A 22,680-nucleotide genomic window follows, 5' to 3' on the forward strand; every position below is an offset into this window, starting at 1 on the left:
TAACATTGCATTATAGCACTTCCTACTTTAGCAGCATAATTTCTGTACCCACAGATTCTTCCCTTTTAGGACTTTCTTTAACAAGAAAACACTGCAAATGATTGATCAATTCTTTTTGAAGGTGATGGTGAAGAATTCAGGAAAATAATTCTTTTCATCTACTACAATTCAACATATAATCTTGACTTTTGAACAGAATTCAGTGGAATTTCTCATACCACAGCACTTACTCTAGAAAATTAACTCAGTCATGAGATTTCTGTCTTCAGCAGTCTGGGCATGGTTTCAGTGTGTCTTGTATTTTTCCTGCAGCAGTTGCTCAGTAAGATTATTAGAAATTCAGGAATGTGCACTCCTTTCTGGTTTAGTGGATACTGTAGGATTTATTCCAAATATTTTAAAATCACTGCTACTGCTGTTTTTTTCATGGGGTTCACACAAATACTCTAAATTCTGCACAGTACTTCATGCAAGCCTCTTCTAGCAACAAGAGATTGTTGTAAACCAACATTGTGTCTTTGAATATCACTCAGTTATTCTCCACCTACACTGGGACATGGTGTGCTGTCTTTTGACTGATACAACATTATAATGCCTTAAGATACCCAGACACTTAAAAACAGATATATATATATATATATATATATATATATATATGATATAGATATAGATATAGATATAGATGATATAGATATAGATATAGATATAGATAGATATAGATGTAGATATAGATATAGATATAGATATAGATATAGATATAGATATAGATATAGATATAGATATAGATATAGATATAGATATAGATGATATAGATATAGATATAGATATAGATAGATATAGATATATAGATATTTTTAAAAAAGTAATTTCCATTGTAGGAACAATAAAGTTACAAATTCTTAAATTCAAATGGCATATTTTTATTAGCTGTTTGAGGAATGCACATAGTCATAAAAATAATATGTATAATAAAAATAATATGTATAATTTCATTATAGTAACCAAATGGTATTGCCTTTGCTATATATAGTTCTATACATAGTTCTATATATAGTTCTATAGTCTCTATATAGTTCTATATATAGTTCTACAAGAATTTCACGACTGAAGCCTTTTCTACATTGTTAAATTATTGAAGAGCTGAATATATGTGATATCTCCTATGAATAAGATTAGCTGAGAACTTTAGAGTTATCTAAAGAAAGTAATTTTCAAGTGAGTTGCAGTTTTCACCTGCTACTGTCTAGAAATGTTGAAAAGCATGAGTTAGACTGTGGGAGTTGACAATGGCTACTGAGCACATCTGAGACAGAAAAGTCTGTCTCAGTTTAGGTTGGTCTGCTGCATCCAAATGGCTCTCCTCATGGGCATCTGAAATCAAGCAGGGACTAGCTCCCCAATGTACAGTGGAGAACAGCCCTGTTTAACTTGTTCTTCTACAGAAAGAAGGAACACAATAATATATGAAAAGGAAATTACAGTAGCTGCAAACCTATAAAGCTACTGTCATCGATTAAATTCAGTGAAAATGAAGTCCAGGCAATAACCCAACAATAGCTTCTATTCATGTCAAGAACTGCTTATCAGAAAACACAGTTTGCCATCAATGATTAAGAAGGGTGTTTTTATAACAGAGATGGCATCCCTATCCAGTGTGTCACTTCATCTTGAATATATTAATATATCTTACTGAGTAACTTATATTTAATCTCAAGGCCTCCACTGGTCTGTTGGAGCAACCAGTCGGTGTGAGAGGATAAATAGCTGGGTTAAGGATAATACAAGGAGCATTCTAGGGAGATTGAACACTGAACAACTATGTTCATAGCAGATTTGCTTGGAATAATGGCAACCTATCTTAATTTGAAGTTATTTAGCAGTACAACTTCTTTGATTTTTTTCTTACATTTAAAGGAAAGAGGTATTCTGAGAGCAAACTTATTGGGCAGCTCACAGAACTGGAGAATTGGAGAAAAATGGGACTGAAATTATTTGTGGAGCACTTGGACAGGACCTTTAAGGGTGCTGCAGGCTTAGAGCCTACCTGCTGTTTCAGAAGGGGCTTGATATACTTAGCTTTCGGGAAGCCCTGACAATTTTACTACTAACTTCACTGTGGAAGAGACATGCAGTTATCTTTTTATATAACAGGGGTTTACTATCCAGATTATTTGGAGAACACAGGTACTGTTAATTACTGGGAGATTAATTTGGTCCTTGTAGTTAACCTTCTGACAAAATGAGATTTTATGTCAGCTGAGAGACTGAGAGCTCTCTCTTTTTAATATTGTGCCTTATACAGTTCATCAGTTCTACTGATTAGCAGCCTGACAGTTCTTAATGCCTCCTGGAATACTGCACTGGCTGCTCCTCAGCCACAGGCACTGAGAGACAGGCTTTAGTTTTGATAATGCTTAGCAGAGAGGTGTTTAAAGCCTGCTGCTGCTTCTCCAACACAACATGCAGTTCCAGAAACACTGCTGCAGTGCAACAGATAAATATTGCACAGGAACAGGCTCTGCACTCCCAGAGCTCAGTGTTTCCTGACATTCTATAGCTGCTTATCTGATAAAGTACCACCAGCTCTTCAGAACACTAGCAGTGTCACTCAGACATGAGATGATGTCATGCATGCCTTGTCCCCAAACCCATGCATGATTTTGAAACATGCTGTATGCTCTGCATATAACAGAACCTAAACAAGTTTTTATTTTATGTGGGGAAAAAAGAATCATGGTGCAACTTCCTTATCTCTTTCTTTCCCCATTTCTTACTTATATGGGCTGCTTGTACCAACTTCCATTAATTCGGAATTCCCAATTTTGTATTGATATCTGTAAGCCCTTCAGCTGACCTGGTGCTGCAATGATCAACACCAAAAAAAGTGTCTGAAAATGTTCTTTTCAATGTCATTCAGCACAAATGTACCATGAAAGACCAGTGTGTGGTAAGACAGCTTGACCACAAAGTTCTCATGTGCATGGCCTTATTGGAATTTCTTTTAACTGACATTTTAGTAGCCATATAATTTTTTTCTGCTGATCTTCTGTCAAGTTGTTATAGTATTGTGAATCAAATTCTCAGGTGTGGCAAGTGTTGCATGGTCTACAATGGCACACAGTGCACTTATTAATCAAGCCCTTTGGCTTTTTATGTTATTTATCATCCATCTTGCCAATTAACCATGTCTGAGGAGCCTGAACCAATGCTTAATACAGAATTACATGCCTTTTCAGAATAAAAATTCTAAATCTCAGCAACTAAGAGGTATATTTCTGGGAAATGTTTTGTGCATAAGTTCAAAGAAATTTAAGTGACAATATTTGATTTTATTTATTTTAATTCTAAGAAAACAAGAGACTCGAGTACTAGATCAACTTTGCAAAATGTTACTGGAGGTAGATGAAGGAATGCCATCTTATTCTACCTGGCCTTATCTTGCTTTGCCTTCCTTTAATTTTCCTTTCATTTTTTTCCCAGTAAGACTGTGCCATTGTGGCTCTCACAGCCAGAGCCTTTTAAAACCTGCCACGTCCCATTATCTGTGCCAGCAAGTCACTCAGCCTTTAAAAGTCCATCCCCTTTGCTCACTTCCAAGAAGCATTTAGAGGGTTCTCCCAGTCTAATGTGTATAATAGCCATCACCTATCCGACCCCGATTGAAGTGGAGACGAAGTGAACTTGTAGTCCCCAGGCTCTGTCATTGAATTGGTTCCTAAAGGTAAAATCACTTCTAATGTGAAAAATGTTGTGGAATAGAAGAAGTTGTAAAGAATCTTAAGGTCACCTAATGTCCTTTATATCCATGCTATAGTCTAGAACTGCAGCCTGTGACTCTTTAGTCTGTTGAAACATTTCTCTTTAAACCTGTTTTGATTCTTTAAAAGCTGAGTGTGATGTAGTTACAGCATGGCATATACCACTTTATCTCTGCTCTACCCATCCTACATTTTCTAGTGCCACCCACTTTGTTGTAGTGATAAATTGATTAATAAATATTAACTACTGCAGCACACATAAATCTTTGAAAGTCTGTTACTAGGTTAACAAGCTTTCTGTGGCCTTAACAAAATTCAACAAAATACCAAAAAGAGATTTTTCACACAGTATTTAAAAACTTGAGGTGATTAAAAAAAAATCACAATAGGGTGCTGAGAAATATAAATTACTGATAGCTACGGTTTTCCAATGTTTTTATAGTCTTAAGTGAACAATTAATCTGATAAGATCTCAGTTGTTTAGTAACCTGCTTTTATTAAGAATAAAATACAGATTTTTTCTTATTCTAATTATTCTTTATTCAATTTCTGAAGAACTATATACTGCATTGGCTGTAGGAGGATGGTGTCCTTCCCTGGATGTTATGTTCTGTCTGTTTCTGCCTTTCCTATCTGTTCTGTGATACTTGAGGAAAATAGTAACAACTTTTTGTTCACAGCTTTCTTGTTAACTGTTTTATGATCCTCCACTGACTTGTTTGAGGGTTCTTCTTGAAAGAAACAACTGATATTTGTCTATTTTTATTCCAAGAAATAACTAGGATTTTCAGACAGTGAAAATACCAACTGAAGTTACATGAGGATGGGCAGTTCAGTTTTCTGTGCACAGAAAATTAAACTAAGAGTGACCAGTCTATAAATGAAGAATTTTGGTTCTTATTTTGCAAAGCAGAATGTACCTAAGAATTGTGCTACTCTAGATGTTATATATAATTTATATTTGGAAAATCATATAGAAGCATAAGACAAGAATTTAGCAGCCATTTTCATATCATCCCATTTAATAAAATGAGCATCCAGGTGTTTGCAATGAACACATGGGGCAGCGAACAATAGGTTAATACAATAAAGAGAGGAAGAGAGGGAAAAGTTAACAATGAAATTATTTAGATAAGCAAAATGAGAAGCAGAGAGGGCCCAGCAGTGGGTAAATGCAGTCAAGGGGCAAAAATACATTTTAATAAGCCTTGAAGAAGACTTAGTATATATTTCTGCAAATCTTCTTAGCACTGTTTATGTAAAACCCAATGTTATTTAAAGTATTCTATAATTTGGTTAATCAGAATTCTTCCAAGGGAATGAAATTATCATAGTCACTTCATAAATATGTGTAGCGTGAAAATCATGATGTTTTGCTTATTTTTTCTTTGTTCAATCTCATTTTAGTCTTTTGGTATGCTGCAGTTTCTGTTACAGACTGTCTGTACAGTCTTTTTACCAAAAGACTGACTTCCCATGTTGGTGGAGTTTCCTAAGACCAGGGAACTTCCATTTTGTAATTTTATCACTTTCTCACCAGCTGTTTTGTGGCTGTAAATTGCAGGTGAATCTGTCTGGAAAGTCTTCTTCTTCACTCCAAACTTCAGTCCTGAGGACTCCAATGGCTGCTATGATTCCCACGTTTGCTTCTGCCATGAAGGATTCATTACACGACATGATCCTCCACTGCTCTTCGATCTGTCCAGAGACCCTGAAGAGAAAGTCCCACTGACTCCAGAAACTGAGAGCCATTTCTACAAAATCCTCAGGGTCGTACACCAAGCAGTAGACAACCACACCAGATCCTTGCATGCTGTTCCTAACCAGCTGTCATGGGACAACCTTCTCTGGAAGCCATGGCTCCAGCTCTGCTGCTCATCTCTCTTTCAGTCTTGCTACTGTGACTACGAGTCAGGAGGGAGTCCACTGCAGGTGCATTTGGGATAAATAAGCTGCAATTCCCTTTCAGAACCTGGACCAGCAGAGTGTGAGTGTCTGACTTGAACTTGTGGTACAAGCCTTCAGAAGGTTTTGTTGTGTTGGTGGACGACCAGTCTTCAAATACATATTGCAGTAGAAGAGAATTTCAGTCAAGAAAACGTGACAAGAGAGGGAAGGCAAGACACACCTTCTCTGTCTTTATCACAAGCATGAAGGACACATTACCATCCTCATACATATGGGCAGAATTGTAGGCATTTTATATGGGAGATAATTTCCTAGGCCTTCAGCTTGAGCTTTTGTCTTACACAGCAAAGAATTTACCTATCAGTTCTGTCAATCACATCTACTAAATGTGCATTTTCCTGTCCTTTTTACTAAGTGTTATCCATTAGTAGGACAGAGCAGTGAGTAATTGCAAACAGAGAGATAATAGTGGAGAGGTCCTCCTGTGACAGTCATTTGGTAACTGATAGATAGGTTAAGAGCAGACTTGCAACAGATCTCTGTCAACAGCCATGACAAATATGAAAAAACTGACAGCCTGCCAACAGTCTAACTTTGAATGTGCTGTAAAAGTGCACAGAGCTATGGTAGTAGAAGACCTTGTGTCCATATTAAAATGATGCTCCCCAGCATCCCTGCTGTCATATTGCATGGCAGCAGCCTTTGTTTCAAAAGGACACCAAGTGTACCAGCTACGTGCTTGAGTGTGTACCATAAGTCTCCATGTACATATATATATATATATATATATATATGCATAAATCCTTCAACCCCTGATATAGGCACACCCTTAAGACCATATTCCAATTGAAAAAAGAAAATATTTGGTCCATACTTGGTATATGAGTTCCAAATTTACATTATTCTACAATTTTGTCCTTTACTTATTTGTCATACCATGTCAATTTGTCTTCCATAATCAATGGAAGAATTTCCATTTATGAAGGTAATCACAAATAAATAAAATTTGGTCTTCCTTTAAATATCTTTGCCATCTTTTAAGCTCTCTGAATAGTATCTATAATTTTCTGAAAATAATCTTGGGCTTGAGTACTTACAGCCAAATATAACTGCCTCTGAGTTCTCAGCAAGGTCTTGGGAAATCTACTGTCCTCGAGGGCTAATTTTTGTATCCATTTTTATCTCTGTCTTATTCAGACACATTTTCTTTCCATTCTACAGGCAGGCAAACTATTTTCTTTGGCATATTGGAGCCAAAAAGAAGATATCAGCAAAACACTAAAATGATCTGATGCCTGATAATAGAAGGTGACTTGCTCCTTATCAGAAAGCATCAGTTAATTCCCACATTACAATGTATTAAAATCTGTTTGGGGCAAAATTGATCTGTGATGATAGTAATGCAGTAGCTTCAGTCAGCCAGCATTAAGGTTGTGACCCAATTCTTGTGAGCTATTGAAGCCTTTCCTTTTAAAATATATTGTGATAAATGGTATATTTCTCTGTCTGTAAAACCTAGGCTTTATTTGATTTTTCCATTGCAGTTTCTTTTAAAATTTCATTCTCCACAATACCCAGAAGCCTCTCCTAGGAAATGTATTTTTTCCTTGAAGTCCTATTTTTGATGTTTCACTGTATTTTCATGATCTTAATTATGTCTTCAACAAATTCTCTGTAGGAGGCAAAGCCCCATGACCAATATTTATCACTGGATGTACTACATAACCTTAGGAAGAAAAATACCTCTAATTTGCATACAAATATTGTTTCATGAGAGAGGCTGCCTTTCAATGTCATGGCAGGATCCATACTTCCCAAATTTTTGGTCCTCGCCATGTGGCCCTAGAAGCCCCTGGGGCATGGCACTGGTGCCAGCATTTCCCTCCTTGCAGGCAAAGGGCAGCACTCATGCCCAGCTGTGGCCAGAGTGCTGAAACACCGCGGTGTGGAGGGATGCTTTTCCAGCTCCCACAGCTCTGCCACAGCTGACACAAAAGCTTTTCAAAGAAGTACTCCTGAAGAAAATGGAAAAAGAAATATGTGGTATGTTCGGTATACAGTGCTAACTTAGACAAGGGGTTTGGTGCCATTAGATCTATTTTGTTTCCACAGTTTCTGGCCTGTGACCTTTACAGAGTACTCAATTTATATTCTCAAGGACACCCACATTGACTTTTTTTCATCAGGAAGACACTGTGTTGCTATTATTTCTTTTTCTATCTTTTTTGCAGATGCAAGAATTCTTTGTTCTTCTAGGTACAACAGTTGTTCTGTGCTGCTTGATCAAGTATCAAAAATGATGACTTTTCTACTGCTCTGATTTCTTCTTGACTGAATATGATGGTTTTTTCATAACCCCCTGGGCTTTTAATGCCTTCTTTCTAATCTCCTTTCTTAAAATATCCACACCCCTGAAATATTTTTGCATCTATTTATTTGCCACTCAGACCTTCTGTTTGCTTGTCATATTGATTGTAATGGCTATTTTGCCCTAATCAATCAGAAAATGAAAAGTAGTCTTTGTCATAAAATTTAACTTGTAGGGCTGTTTGACTCTTCTAACCTCCTGCTTATTTAAGATCCAACAAGAATTAACTTTGCATTATGAAATATAAGTAATTAAAATATACCTGGATGTTGTTTAATAGAAATAATATGAAATATTTCTTGTTTGTGGCACAAACTTTATATTCTACAAAATATAATTTAGTACAACATTTAATATTTTGACATAAGCAGTAAAATCTGAAATCCATTCTTACAATTTTTCCTTCAAGAATTATTCTGTATGAACAGGGCAGTATTTTTCATACTCTATGTTAATACCATTTCATTTAATACCTAAAATAAACCTTCCTTGGATTGCAACTGTATTATACCTTTCAGTACTATACCTTCCGTTCTGGAGATGGTGTGTCAGATAAGGGTAATTAAAGTAGTCTTGTTTATCTGCAAAATAAAATGTGAAGGACAATATAACATTTGTGTAATGGTACTGCCTGATCTAACAAGGAAAACTTTTGTTTTTAACAGGTTATTGACAAGATATACGTGATTCACAACCTACTAACAAGGAAGGCTCAAGGAGAATGTGGTGCTCTGATACTGGGAAACTGACTTTCAATCTGTCATTTAATGAGCACTGCTCTTGTAGCATGGTACCTGTTTATAAGATATGTCAGTTTAAACAGGGAGTTCAGCTTCAGAGGGTAGTGTATTCCTCTACAGTATTGTTTAACAGTATCATATCCTAATTTGTGACAGAGTCCCTGTACAGCCCAGAGCGAGTCATTTAACTCATTTCTCAGTTCCTCTGTTGCACTGAGAAAAGAAAAACAGTATTTCTCGAACTGCTGGGAATACTGAAAGAACAGAAAATGCTGAAAGTTGTGAGCTGGTAAAGGTGAACTTTCTAGTACCTTCTCTATAGAAGACACAATTTAAAAACTAGAAAAATAAGATGCAGAAGATCCCCCTGTATGAGGCAGTAGGTGATACCCTTAACTTGAGGTTTGCAGATGGGTTCTGTGTGTAGTTTAGCACATGTGGGATTGTGATCTGGAGGAGAGAGAATAGATGGCTAAGCAAGATACACACTTGGGATTCAGAAAAGTTGTAAGCCCCATTTTTATAATTATATTTATTCTCTTTTTTAGCAGTCCGAAAGCTACATGGAATAATAAATAATGTTTTTCCCTCAGGGACTGGATGTCACAGGTTCTCAGCTCTTAAATATAGAGATGTCCTGACTTGCCTCCAATTATGGTTAGAAAAATCAAAAGTAAAAAAAAGAAGGAAAAATAGGAGCTTTGGAGAGAGGTGTCAGCTCACTTAAACCCAACTGAAAGTTTGCAGAGAACTAAGAGAATCTGTTCCGTATACTTCACAGGTCAGTGAGAATCATCACTTGCCAGCAAGCGTTTATTTCACACCGTAGTAATGAGAAATCTGGGTATTTGGATATGTGGACAATGTGAAAAATTTCACTTAAGATATCGCTTGATATAGGAAAAAATGGAAAAAAAAAAGAAGAGTGCGAGCATAGCTACAAAAATTATATGTTCTATTAAAGTATGTTTATTAAAAATTGTTTCAATTTGTGGTTTTGACATACATTACTATAATAGTTTTTACTTGCATTAGAACATAATAGTTCTGTGCTTAGGACAGATCTTTTCATCTTCTCTGTCATTTCCCTTCCCTATGGCATTGCCTGTGCAGCATCCAAAATATGCAGTAAGGAGCAAGAGGCAGCCACCCTGCCCATATACACTACAAGCTGTGTGCCAGACATGTGGGCAGGAGGAAAGGCTTAGGCAACCAAAAAGCTTCATTGGGAATCACCAGGAAGCAAACAGTGTCTGGGGATTATCTCCAATCTGAAAACAGAGATCTGGAAATTGACTGAGATTAGGTCAGTTGGTTAAACTGGTTAGAGGGTAGTACTAATACCAGACTTCAGGGCTGGATCCCCATAGGGGACATCCACTCAAGAGTTGGACTTGATAATCCTTCTGGATCTCTTCCAACTATGAATATTCTGTGATTCTGTGAAATTGCTGGTTCCTCTGGGTCTGTCAGAGACTGCAGGTGACCAGGAGGAATGAGGTCCCCTCTGTGGCCAGCTGGACTGTCATGTGTTCTGTGACAGGGTCCTTCTGTGACAGGATGTCAGGGGGAAATTAGTTTGGAACCCACAGGATGGGTTCCACCTCTTGCCTCTGAATAATTATACCAAGCAGACTGCTCATGAATCATCATACGTGAGGTGACAGATCTTAGTCTGACACTCTAAGGTAGCAACAGTCTCACACTTTTTTTGCTGGAGGACCAGAAGACCTGAGCCAGGCTCTAGAGACTCCCAGTTTGCAGGTTGCTAAAACGGCAAATAATTCAGAGGGTCCTGGAAACACCCTGGCAGATAATATGGCTTTTCCATGCTCTTCTTGGTAGCTTTTATTTACATCAAAACTAATAAGAACCTGCCTAAAACTTCACATGTACAGAAATCAAAGGATTTAAATTTTTTTCTTAAACCACGCCGCCCCCCCCCCCCCCCCAATAATTTTAACTTGCAAGTTTAGTACTGAGAACAACGAGATTGTACCAATGCAAGGTATAGTAGAACAACGAGATTGTACCAATGCAAGGTATAGTAACTGAAGGTGTGCATTATTATACATATAGAAGATGCTGAATTCCAGACCCCCACTGGAATTTGTGCTATACTGGTTAGTGAGATAAAGACTGGCTTGATTAACTGTGCATCTCTAATTACACTGTCAAGGTTATGAAACATTTCTGAACTTGGGAGATGTGAATTATAGGTTTTGCAATGTTTATGCAGCATCTCCTGAATGCCTAAAAAACATCCCTTTATTATAAATCATGGTAGGTTCCCTATGTATATTAGTGTTAGTCTTATCTATTAGAAGATGGTGTTGCAGGTACTTTCCTTGGAAAAGAAAGTATATCTGAAGATAACAAATTTGGCATGTGGGGGTCAGTTCAGTTATAAAAACCCTCCAACACTTTTTATTCTACCTTTGTCCAATAATAAAGCCTTTTTATGCAGATAATATTTTATTGTACCTAATTTATGTGAAAAATACTGTGAAATAATTTAAATTATAAGGCAGAGCTCTTCATTGTGACACTTATTTTAAGAGAATTTCATATGAAGTTTCTTTGGGTAGCAATATTTATTACAAAGCATTAGATACAAAGCATCTCAAAAGCCTTATGGACTTAAGTTGGGCTGTAAGAGAATAACTTTGGTTTAATCTGGTCTTTCCTGCTCTCAAAATGAAAAACAAAGTAATGAAGATAAATCCTCAAACTTTAAGAATAGTTTGCCTGTGATGTTAGTGATAAAAAGAATACTTGAAGTTTTTGCTATGTGTGAGAATTTTTAGGTTTTTTTTTTCCTTAATGTTATCTTTTATGTTATAGCTCCTCCTGCCAAACAGACTAAATACTCAGATGTAGGAAAACGTGCTGATTGGTTTGTAAGTGTCAACCTTGCACTGTCATATGCAATGCATTGGGAAGTAACTGATTAATGCCATTCTCCTGGTGACTGTTTAAACTTCAGGGAGATTGTTAGAATTGGAGTTTTAGATCCTAGCACTTCCCTGTCTGATACTCATGAGAAACAGAGTCATTCAGTGATGTGTCATCACAGACCAAGCTTTCAAAAAGCATATTATTCTGCAAAATTAGCTGCCTCATACCCTGTCCTTTTCCTCTATGATATTTACCAAAAATAAATGGAAATCCTCTCTGATACTAAGCTATATGCTACCAAATCACAACACTTTTTGATTATCTTTCAAGAAAATTCAGCCACAAAAGACCAACCCCAGCAACTAAGCACTCTGCCCTTTCTGGACTTATGGCAATAATGAACGCTAGAGCTCCAGCAGCTGCAGCAATATGTACTAAAGGAATGCTGCAGATGCTCACTTTTTAAGCAATCAATATCAGGCTATGTAGACAATCTCCATCCTCACATATTAAATCTATGGTTGTTTCAGCTGTCTCCTGTGTTTTTCCTTTTGATCTCCAGATCAGTTTTGGGGAATGTAGAAATCATGATGTAGGAAAGTGTACAGGCTGTCAATGAAAAAAATAACTCTTCATCATCTGACTGTGCCACTGCATGGTCAAAAATTTTAAATGTAGCAAACTAAGAAGAGGGTAAAATTCCCTAGAGGTAAGGACATTCACTTGGGCTGTGATGACAACTTTACTATGAAACTTCAAGACGGATTAAGTGTTTTTAAGCACATAAGGTACACATATTGCCTCTGGAGCAGAGAGGGCAACCTTTTGGCTGTGAAGTCACTCTGTGTCTCCATTACTCACTACCTCACCTGATGAAGGTAGAAGTCTTTGCTTCAGAGCAGCAAAGCTCGTACAACAAAAGGCAAAAAGTGCAAAAGACAGTGTACTTCTCCTTGCCCACCCTCTTTTCACACCCAGATAGATGCTTAGGAATGCTTTGTTTTAGCTGTATGTTCCATCTAGAAAAATGTCAGGGAGGGAAGGCTTGAAAGTATTATCTGTCTTCTTTGATCCCAGGCTTAGAAATGCTCTGCTTGTGGAGAAAGGACCTCATTCTCACACTGCCAGTAGTGCTCTGAAAGTAGGATCAAAGTACTTAGATGACATAGGGAGGATGTATTCTCTGCCTGAAGAAGAATTTAGAAACCACTGTAGGTAGAAATATAGTTATAGATCTGAGATTTATTTAAGTTAAATGGTGAAGATATCTATACTTGAGTTTGTCTCCATTTCTATCCAGGACAGACAAAACCAAAATGGGTCAATCCTAGCTTGTGTGGCTATAAGAAGATTTTATTAGTCTTGTCTAATAATGCTCTGGGTTTTTTTTTGGTTTTGTTTTTTTTTTTTTTGTGTGTGTGGTTTTTTTTTGGTTTTTGTTTTTTTTTTTGTTTGTTTGTTTTGTTTTGTTTTTTTCTTTTTTTCTCGGACAAAATGAAAAAAATGAAATGGGTTACAGTCCAAACAGCTTAAACATTTAAACATTAAACAGTTTAAACATTTAATAAAATCCCAAAAATATCTGGTTTTAGGAAGTAGAATCCTACTTCTTTCTCTTGGAATCTTTGAAATATTTTTTAAGTAGGGAAGTAGATACAAAATTTAAAATGGATCATCATAGTCAGAATTTTGCAACCAAACACCTATTTTTCACTGAAAGCACTTTTTTTTAAGGATAAATGTCCTTGTTTACTTGTTTGTTTCTTTCAGGTTTATTTGCATGGATCTTCTGTTCTTTTTATCTCTACCATGCTCTACAAGTAAGAAAAGAAATATCTTATTGGAAGTATTTAAAAGAAGTGTCACCATTATAGAGGTCAGGCATTTTGTTTTTAAGATTATATTAGTAATTTTTATGCTGCATTAATTATTTTACTGTGGTGAGATATATCAATTAGAATAGAGTTTTTTTAACAGTAACTTAAGATCGTTTCCAATTTACATTTTCCTTTAATTATGATTGTATTGAAAGGACTTGAATACTACTGAACCTCTTTGAAAAAAATGTTATGAAATAAAAATACAGCTTTCAACCTCTACTTGCATATATGCATATGACACATTTTCTATCTTCTTGTATCTTCAGAAATACTTTGCAGCCAAGAAAACATATAAACTGCACTGAATTATGCATGAAAAAATATTTTAAGGCTCCATCTGCCAGGCATTTATTACTGCTTGTTTCTTAAGTTAAAAATGTTTACGCTACATTATATTAGGTATAAAACTAGTTGCAACACCTTAATGGATTTTATTTCCTAGTATTCTGTATTATCACATGACTTGTAAGAACACTAGGAGAAAGATCCTAGTTCAGCAGGACATTTAAACAAGGTTTGCAATTTCCACTGCATTCCGGAATTTTGCTGATTGAGACTGTTGAAGAGAAGATGAAGTAATGTATAACATTTTGCTTATACTATCAATATCTTTAATTTACTCTAAACCAAAATAATTTAGCATGTATTAATTGACAGGTGTTTCCAACCTTTTCTGTTCCATAATTTTAGGCTATGTCCATCAGATGTTTGTAAGCTTGCCTCCACCCTTACTTTTTTTTGAAAATGCAATGCAAGTTAATATTTTTTTCTGAGCTCTACAGCCAATTGCTTCCGTTACTAGGATACTGTTTACCATAAAGATCATGATGTAGAATGTACTGGATAAAAAGAAATAAAAAACTAGCAGAACAATGAAAATCTTTCTGAGAGGATAAATCCAAAGGAATTGCTGATCAGCTATAATATGTACCTTTTTACATGGGTCACAAGAAGCAACACAAAATCTGTTAGATTCCATTGTTACAACAGAGGACAAAAATATTTAAATGAGAGGTGAAAGAAGCTTTTTACACATGGAAACAGAAATGAGCTAAGCACAGCATTAGCAACTATTACATTGGCTTATGACTCCACAGATAAAATGCTGTTGAAAAGATATCAAATAAACTAACATCCAGGAAAAATAGATTAAAGTATAAAATGTATGAATTTTTCAAGTAACCACAGAAAGATATTGAAAAAAATGTACACCAGCTCTGCCTATACTTGGATGTATATTGTATATTGATGTATACTTGGAAGTGTGTTTGAGAAGTTGTGGCAGTCTGGTGATGTTTCCACTGATTGGAAAAGGAGGAACACAATCTCTGTTTTTAAAAAGGGTAAGGAGGAAGATACAGGGGACTACAGGTCATTCAGTCTCACATTTTTGCCTAGCAAGTTCATGGAGCAAATGGATTCTCCTGGAGACTATGCTATGGCACATGGAAAATAAAGAGGTGATAGGTGACAGCTGATATCTTCACTTAGTTTGGTGGTTGCCTGGGACAGGGTTACATCATTGGTGGTGAGGGAGTAGTGACTGATCTCATCTACCTGAACTTGTGCAAAACATTTGATGCTGTCCCCCACAACATCCTGGTCTCCATACTGGAGAGATGTGGATTTGATAGAATCGCTTAGCAGGCAAGGGTTTGGCTGGATGGTTGCACTCAAATGGTTGTGGTCAATAATTCAATGTTCAGATGGAGACCAGTGATGAGTGGTGTTCCTGGGCCTGGTGTTCAGACCAGCTCTGTTTAACACCTTTGCTGGCATCATGGGCTTGAGTCCAGGCCTAGGATTGAGTGCACCCTCAGCAGGTCTGCAAAAAAAGAGCAAGCTGTCAGGTGGGGTCAACATTCTGGAGGGAAGAGGTGCCATCCAGAGGGACCTGGACAGGCTTGAGAGGAGAAAACTTATGGAGTTCAACAAGGCTGAGTGCAAGGTCCTGCCTGTGGGTTGGGGCAATCTCAAGCACAAACACAGGTGGAAAATGGATTGAAAGCAGCTCTGAGGAGAGAGATTTGGTAGTGTTGGCTGACAGGAAGCTCAACATGACTGATCAATGTGCACTTGCAGCACAGAAACCAACCGTGTCCTGGGCTGCATCCTAAGCAGTGTGGGTAGCAGGGCAAGATAATGGAATCTTCCCCACTGCTTTTGTCTGGTGACACCCCACCTGTAATACTGAGTCCAGCTCTGGGGCCCTCAGCAAAAGTAGGATATGAACATGTTAGGGTGGACCCAGAGAAGGGTCACAAAGATGATAAGAGGGCTGGAGCAGCTCTCCTGTGAAGACAGAGAGTGAAATTTGATGCTGTTGATCCTGTAGAATGCTCTATGCAAACCTTCGAGCAGCCTTCCAGTCCTTAGAGCAGGTTAAAAGAAAGCTGGAGAGGGACCTTTAAGCAAGGCATGTAGTGATGGGAAAAGGGGTAATGACTTTCAACTAAAAGAGAGCAGGTTTAGATTAGATATTAAAATGCTTTACTGTGAAGATGCTGGGACACTGGAACAGGTTGCTCAGAGAAGTTGTTGATTCTTCACTCCTGAGTGTATTCAAGGCCAGGTTGGATGGGCCTTTGAGCAACCTTGTCAAGTGGAAGGTGTCCCTGCCTATGGCAGGAAGTTTGGAGGTTTGGAACTAGATGTCTTTAAGGTCCCCTACAAGCCAAAACCTTCTGTGATCCTATAAAAAGATCTGTTTGACCTGGACAGCTATGAAGCCCTGAAATTTGTGGAGGAATTCCCTCTAAATGCCTACTTTTTGTACATAAATTTAATGCAAAAATGACTTTGGAGGTTGCCAGAGGTATGTCATATTTGTGTTAATCGTAAACAATAAAGTTAAACTCATAGGTTTCCCCCTGCAGTTGTGCTGGAAGAGAAATTCTCAAAGCTCAAAGCTCAAAGAAGCAATACAGAAGTAGTGGTTTTGAAGCTGTTGTTATCTGGGACAAGGGATGTCCTCCAGCATTGCCAGCAGCTTTTATGGTAAGTCTACTCTTATTCCCTGAATAAAATGAAATAAATACTTAAGTGTGATTTCACCAGACTATTTTGGTCAATGTTACAATAATATAATGTTACCAAATACTTAGACAAAGTAAGTGTTGGGGATAAGACATATAAATTTAAGAAACATGATGACTACCTCTAGCGATGAAGAAATAATTATTTACTTAACCTACATTTAAAATATGTTATATTTGTACAAGCATCCAAATTTTATTTATGCTTTTTTTTGTTTGATTTTTTTTTTGTGGGGGTGGGGTTTGTTGGTTTGTTTAGATTTTTTTTGTTGTTTTTTTTGTTAATGAAAGACATTAATAGAAATTAATTTAGGTTTGTTGGAATAGATGCTGTGATCCCAGACTGAAGATGTAATATATGCTATACATGTTTCTAATTCTGTTTAAACTACATTTGTGCTTTGGGGCATGTAAGTTTGTTTTGGTATGAATCACTAAGACAAGAATTGTGCATTCTCATTTTTCTTCCTAGCCGTAACTCTGCTCTTTACTTACTTCCATTACAGTGTGACATCATGATCCTAAGTACTGTCAAATAATATGTCAAATATAATGCCAAATTGCTACTACTACTAAATAAAACTCTAAAGCCTATTAAAATGAAGCTTCCAAAGGAATAACATCACTTAGAATCATAAATTAGTCCTTGTTCAGTTTTATGCTTACAAGGTTAAACTGCGAAGCAACACCTGGGTAAGCTCATTAAAAAAGTCTCATTCCATCTACATTAGCTGCACCAAAATATTAAGTACAGCCATATTCAAAACTGAAGTAATTTGACATTAGCAAAATATCAGACTCAGACTCAAAGACTTCTCTTGCCTTTCTGGATGAATACTATAAGCATACATATACATTTCCTTGCACTTCTTAATGAAATTTTGGCACTGACTTCCTCTGATAATGCAACAAGATACAATATATCCAAGAAAAAAATATAACCAAAGAGTAATGATTTCCTCTGGACATATAAGTGTCTGAATGGGCTGTGGTGCTGATTGCTTGTTTCTGTTTTTAGCAATTCATAATTCATAGAAGAACAAAATAGAGAAGTTAGCAATGAACCCACAAAATAAAAAAAAAAAAAAAAAGAGCCCAAGGAAAGACAGATATTTCTAAAGATTTTAGTGTGTCAATCTTTTTGGAACAAAAAATAGTGAAAAAAAAGAAAAGTTCAGAGTTGAAGCAGAAGACTCTCCAATCTTATGCATTATTAATTGCCTTAACAAAAGTGACATGTACTTGTCAACATTAATTATAAAATTCAAAGCATATTAATCTATTTAAGGAATCATATTAGGAAGCTTACCCAATTTAACTGATTATTTAAAAGAGATAATATGCAATTTTTAGTGGACCGCCTACAACTTTTACTAATCACCTTTGATGAAAATCAAGCCCAGTGATCACAGAAGAGCATGGTTTCTTTATCAATGTTCCAATATTAATTTACATTTTGCTTTGCATAATTGACATGAATTAGAATAAATGTGCATCAAATACTTAAAAAGTCAGTAACCTGATTTCAGCAGAAACTAAATATTTCAGTTTCACAGAAATGTTTTTTGTATTTTTGTTCTATTTCTGTCCATCAAATTCATGTAGTCTTTATTCCATTGCAATTTGCCTCATTTTCATCATCAAAGAGAAGCAGCATTTTCTAAAGAAGAGATGAACACTGTTGCTAACTTTAAAAAGTGATTAGCACAAGATATTCGGGGTGAAAATTCAATGAAGTGGGGGAACGAGGTTTAGGAAAAAGGTTTAAGCACTACTTCAGAAGATACACCAAAGCAAGTAAGTGAATCTGCAGCTAAGCTTCCTTAACTGCTGGATACCTCTAATAAAACACCCTTAAATAATTTAATTTATTGTAAGTCTCCTCTACTTGCCTAGCCTTGCTCTTTTATTCAGCAATTCTCTAGTCAGGGGAAGTCCTGCTAAACTTAAGCTGAGCAGTGATACTGATGACTTTTAAGTCTTTCACTACCCTGGCATTGGCAGGAGGGAAAGCTGAGGTAGAGGCAGCAAAGGACACATGTGCAGAAGAAGGGATGGTGTAGGCATGGCTAGAGAGGTAACCCACAAGCTGTATGAGGAGAAGACCTACCAGCTGAAATGTTGATGGTGAGGCAAAGAAAGGGTTGAAGGTATGATCAAAACATCAGAGCAAAATAACAAGAAATACAAAGCAGTAGTATCAGTACGCCTTTCATCAAAGTAGAGAAGAGAGTAATATCTCAGCCCTAAAAAGTAAACTGAAAATTTTGATTGGTTCTCTGAAGGTCAATTTTTATAAATAGACTTGGACTACATGGTTTCCTTGCATACCTAGGCTTCTTATCCCTCAAAGTACATGACGAAAATATAAATGGTTCATGATTAATGCATTCAATGGTAGTCATTAAACACTAAACATTTTGGAGGAAACATTCTAGTGCCTTTCATGCAAAAAGAATTATCCAATTTATTTAAACTAATTTATTGTTAGGAAACCTTTGAAAGCAGGTCCTGAAGCCACTGTGTGTTGCTACATGTTTGACTACATTGTCTGCCCTCAGCTTTTTCTGTGTCCTTGTATGAGTAAGATAAAGTAACACTGACAGTTAAAAAGCCTTGATTTAACTTGCATAGATAAATCTGGAGATCCATGGGAGACCTGTGTTCATTTAAGATGTTGCTTGACAACCTGATCCTTTGAACTCAATCTGTACTTGATCTTGCACCTCTGTGTTGCCATGGCTCCCAGATTAAATAACTAACTATTTTGCCCTAAAGGCACACCAACAATGTACATATTTGCAAAGAGGTCTTCTTGGTTGTGCTTTTGGTCTGGAATACTGATGCACAAAATCTCTTCATTCACAAGCATGCACATCATTAAGTCTCCTTTATAAACCTTCAGAATACCCTTTGAAAAAAAATAGAAAAGGATGTAACTGGAATTTCTAAAACTCCATTAAAATAATTGTTATGGTCTCCAAACTGTTAACTTTTATGATAATATTTTCTGCAGTAGCTGTTAAATTGCTTCCTGAATTATGTCAGAACAGGTGACATTGGCATTATCTTCATTTTGCCACATCCTCAATGGGTAAAAGTGATTCTAATAAATCTTCACCAATAATTACAATCCCCTAAGAAAGTATTGCCCCTATCTTTCTGTAAAATATAAGAATTGGTGAAGGGCTTAACATTCTCACATCACATGAAATGCATTTTGGAATATCATAAACAAAATACAACATCAAATAACAATACATGTCTTGTGTTGGGAATCTAGGTGCATAAATGTATTCCTAATGTAAGCAGCTTTTCTTCACAGAAAAGTATGGTAATTTAAAGAGTAGCAGCAAAACATTTTTCTATGAAAGGCTGGAGCTGCAGGAAGTGATGGAAAGCTTTGTGATGTAGTATTTGAAAAGTCATGATTGCTAGCTACAGAATATACATTTTAAATTATTTTTCAAATGTTTACCACATTAGTTTAGATTCAAACTGTGCAATATGCACTCATGGTGGCAAACAGTTCCCAGCAATCACAATATTTTCAAAGAACTATCTGTAACAAAGCAGAATCTTCATCTGAAATGGGGCATTTTGACTTTTTATTATGAAAATTTTAGTTGCATAATTAGAGAGGAAAACCAGATGAAATAAAATTGGATTATATTTAAAATATTAACTATTTTGAAAAAAATATTTTTCTTGATTGATTCCTTTTTCTTTCTTCCTTCCTTTTTTGTTCTTCCTCTTTTTATTTAGATTTTTTAAGATTATGAAAATTTGGACTTTTTCACCTTTTTTTTTTTGAGAAAAACATGAATGTGTTTTAATGAAAACTTTAAATTCTGACAAAAAACTCACTACATTTCATTAATGGAAAATACAAGAACAATTTTACTGCTAAGTCAGTGTTGTCATTCATCTGTTTTGTGTGGGTTAATCATCTTGTGTATGCCCTGAAAGCATTATTGCAAGGTAAAAGGAAGAATGTATGTCTGATGCCTACAATCAGGGATGTGAATCCATATATCAACTCATAACTAGAAGGCAATCATTTTTCAATTACCAAGAACTCCCAGCTATCTGTGACTTAACTCTGAGAATTAGGTACCTTATGTCTTGCCATTCAGTATAACATTCTGCTGTAGTTCAACATTGCTTAAAAAGATATTTTTCAGCCAGTTTAGGTTTTTCTTTTCTGAGGAACACAAAGTTTTATCTAAACTAAAGGGTGACCTTTTTTTGTGATATTTATTAATGCACTGTGAGTTTTCCCTGCCCTCTGCCACTGCAAAGTCTTTTTTTTTATTTTTTTTAAGGCTTTGGAGCATGCATTATTTCAGTGTTCAAGAATCTTTATTGTTCCAGTCAATGTTTCAGCAGGATGCTCTGTTACTGCCAGAGCACAGATAGCTCCCATTCAGCTCAGTGTTAGATAACACAGATTCTTGAACCAGATTACAGAAACAGAGAAAAACCATATGGCTGAGAAATTAGTCTCTATCATATGTAGTACTTTTACCACATTCATATCTTTGAATTTATAGGGTGTTCAAAGGCCTCTCACATAAAAGGTCCAAGATAGGGAGCAACCATATTCTTCATGCTGGAGGAGCTCATCAGATATAGTACTGATTCCTAATGATGAGAGAAAAGGGAGTCTGGTAGAAGTATTTCCCAGTGTTTCTGGTGGTTTTATCCGTGCCTTGAAAAGCAAAATAGTACTGAAATAATACCAAAATAATACTGAATAACACTAAAACAATGAAGATTAATTTCCAAATTAAACTCCAACTATTCTGTGTTACTACGGATGCATGTGATCTTTTAAAGAACATCCGAAATTCCATTGTTGATCAGTCTGTGTGAGTTCCTTACATCTGCATTTTTTTGGCTGTTGATACTATTTAAAACAGTTTATTAAGTGTAATCTACTGCCCACATCAATACTAATATACTTAGCATTAATCTTCTGTGTGGTGTTGCAAGAGCTCTGATTCTTCTGCCTCCTCACTAGAAGCTTGTTTGCCATCAATCAAGTCATCATGACATGCCGCTTTTTTTTTTTTTTCTCCCTTTACTTCAAACATAATGTACAGGATCCCCTTATAAATGCAACAGTAGGAACTCTGGAACTGTCAGAGCTGGGGTTTCCTCAAAAGGAGAGATCCTTTTTCAACACAGCCATAAAGCCTTAACAAAACAGATAAAAAATATAAAATTGTAGGTTAGGGCATGGGTTTTTTCTTGGGTTTTTTGGTTGGTTTGTTGTCTTGTTGTTTTTTTTGTTTGTTTGTTTGTTTGTTTGTTTGTTTTTAATAGAATAACTTCCAGCCCTGTTCCACCTGGAGAACCTGAATTGCCAGATCTGTCACTTTAGTAGTCAGTAACTGGAGGCAAGGCTGCTTTTTCAGCCCAAAAGTCAATCTTCAGTCTTGTGATTTCTAGTCGTTCAAACCATCACGCCCTTCCCCTGTTTCTTTACTCCCCAGGAGTAGGCCACTTTTGGACACATTCCCCAGCAGGACAGTATTTAGGAGCAAAGGCTGGGGACTTTGCTCTCTCTCTGCCATCATTATACTGAAGCAGGCAGCTCCAGGAATCTCTTGGCTCTTCCCAAAGTTTTAGTGTTCTCTGTTTCACCCATTCCTCACATGTTTCAAGAAATGCTCCATGTGACAGAACAGAGGGATAGGGGGGAGAAGAAGAAGGTAGCTTTAAGGTGATGGGACTTTTCTGGTTTGCCCTACCAGCTGTTTGTAAAAGGTTCAGCTGATACCTCTGACCCTCTCCCATGTCCATGCCTGTCTGCCACCTCCTCAGTGGAGGAGGAATACTTTGCAAGAGACCTTTCATTGGCTATGTATCGCCTACAGACTGGAGAAAGACCAAAATATTTCTCACTGGCAGAGTTTTAAAGTAGAGGAGGTTGGCGTTTTCCCATCACAAGGAGCAAGCAGGTCAGCAGGAGATAGCCAAATGGCGTTATTTCTTGTAGTCACACCCCGAGAGTTGGCAAGTTTTAAGTACCATGTTATACTAAACAGACCTGGCATATATTCCAGGGGATGTTTGCATTGCTTTATT

At 36.5% G+C, this 22,680-nt stretch overlaps 1 protein-coding gene across 1 annotated transcript in view; it reads left to right on the forward strand.

The window, feature by feature from the left end:
• Positions 1–7,125, forward strand: part of STS (steroid sulfatase) — a 107,112-nt gene extending 99,987 nt beyond the window's left edge. Inside the window, exon 11 of the mRNA XM_077781587.1 lies at positions 5,323–7,125. Within this exon, the coding sequence (XP_077637713.1) occupies positions 5,323–5,705 (383 nt within the window). The 3' untranslated portion in view covers positions 5,706–7,125. The remainder of the gene's footprint in view (positions 1–5,322) is intronic.
• The last annotated feature ends 15,555 nt before the right edge of the window (positions 7,126–22,680 follow it).

The sequence above is a fragment of the Lonchura striata genome, chromosome 2, assembly GCF_046129695.1.
Source record: "Lonchura striata isolate bLonStr1 chromosome 2, bLonStr1.mat, whole genome shotgun sequence".
Lineage (NCBI taxonomy): Eukaryota > Metazoa > Chordata > Aves > Passeriformes > Estrildidae > Lonchura > Lonchura striata.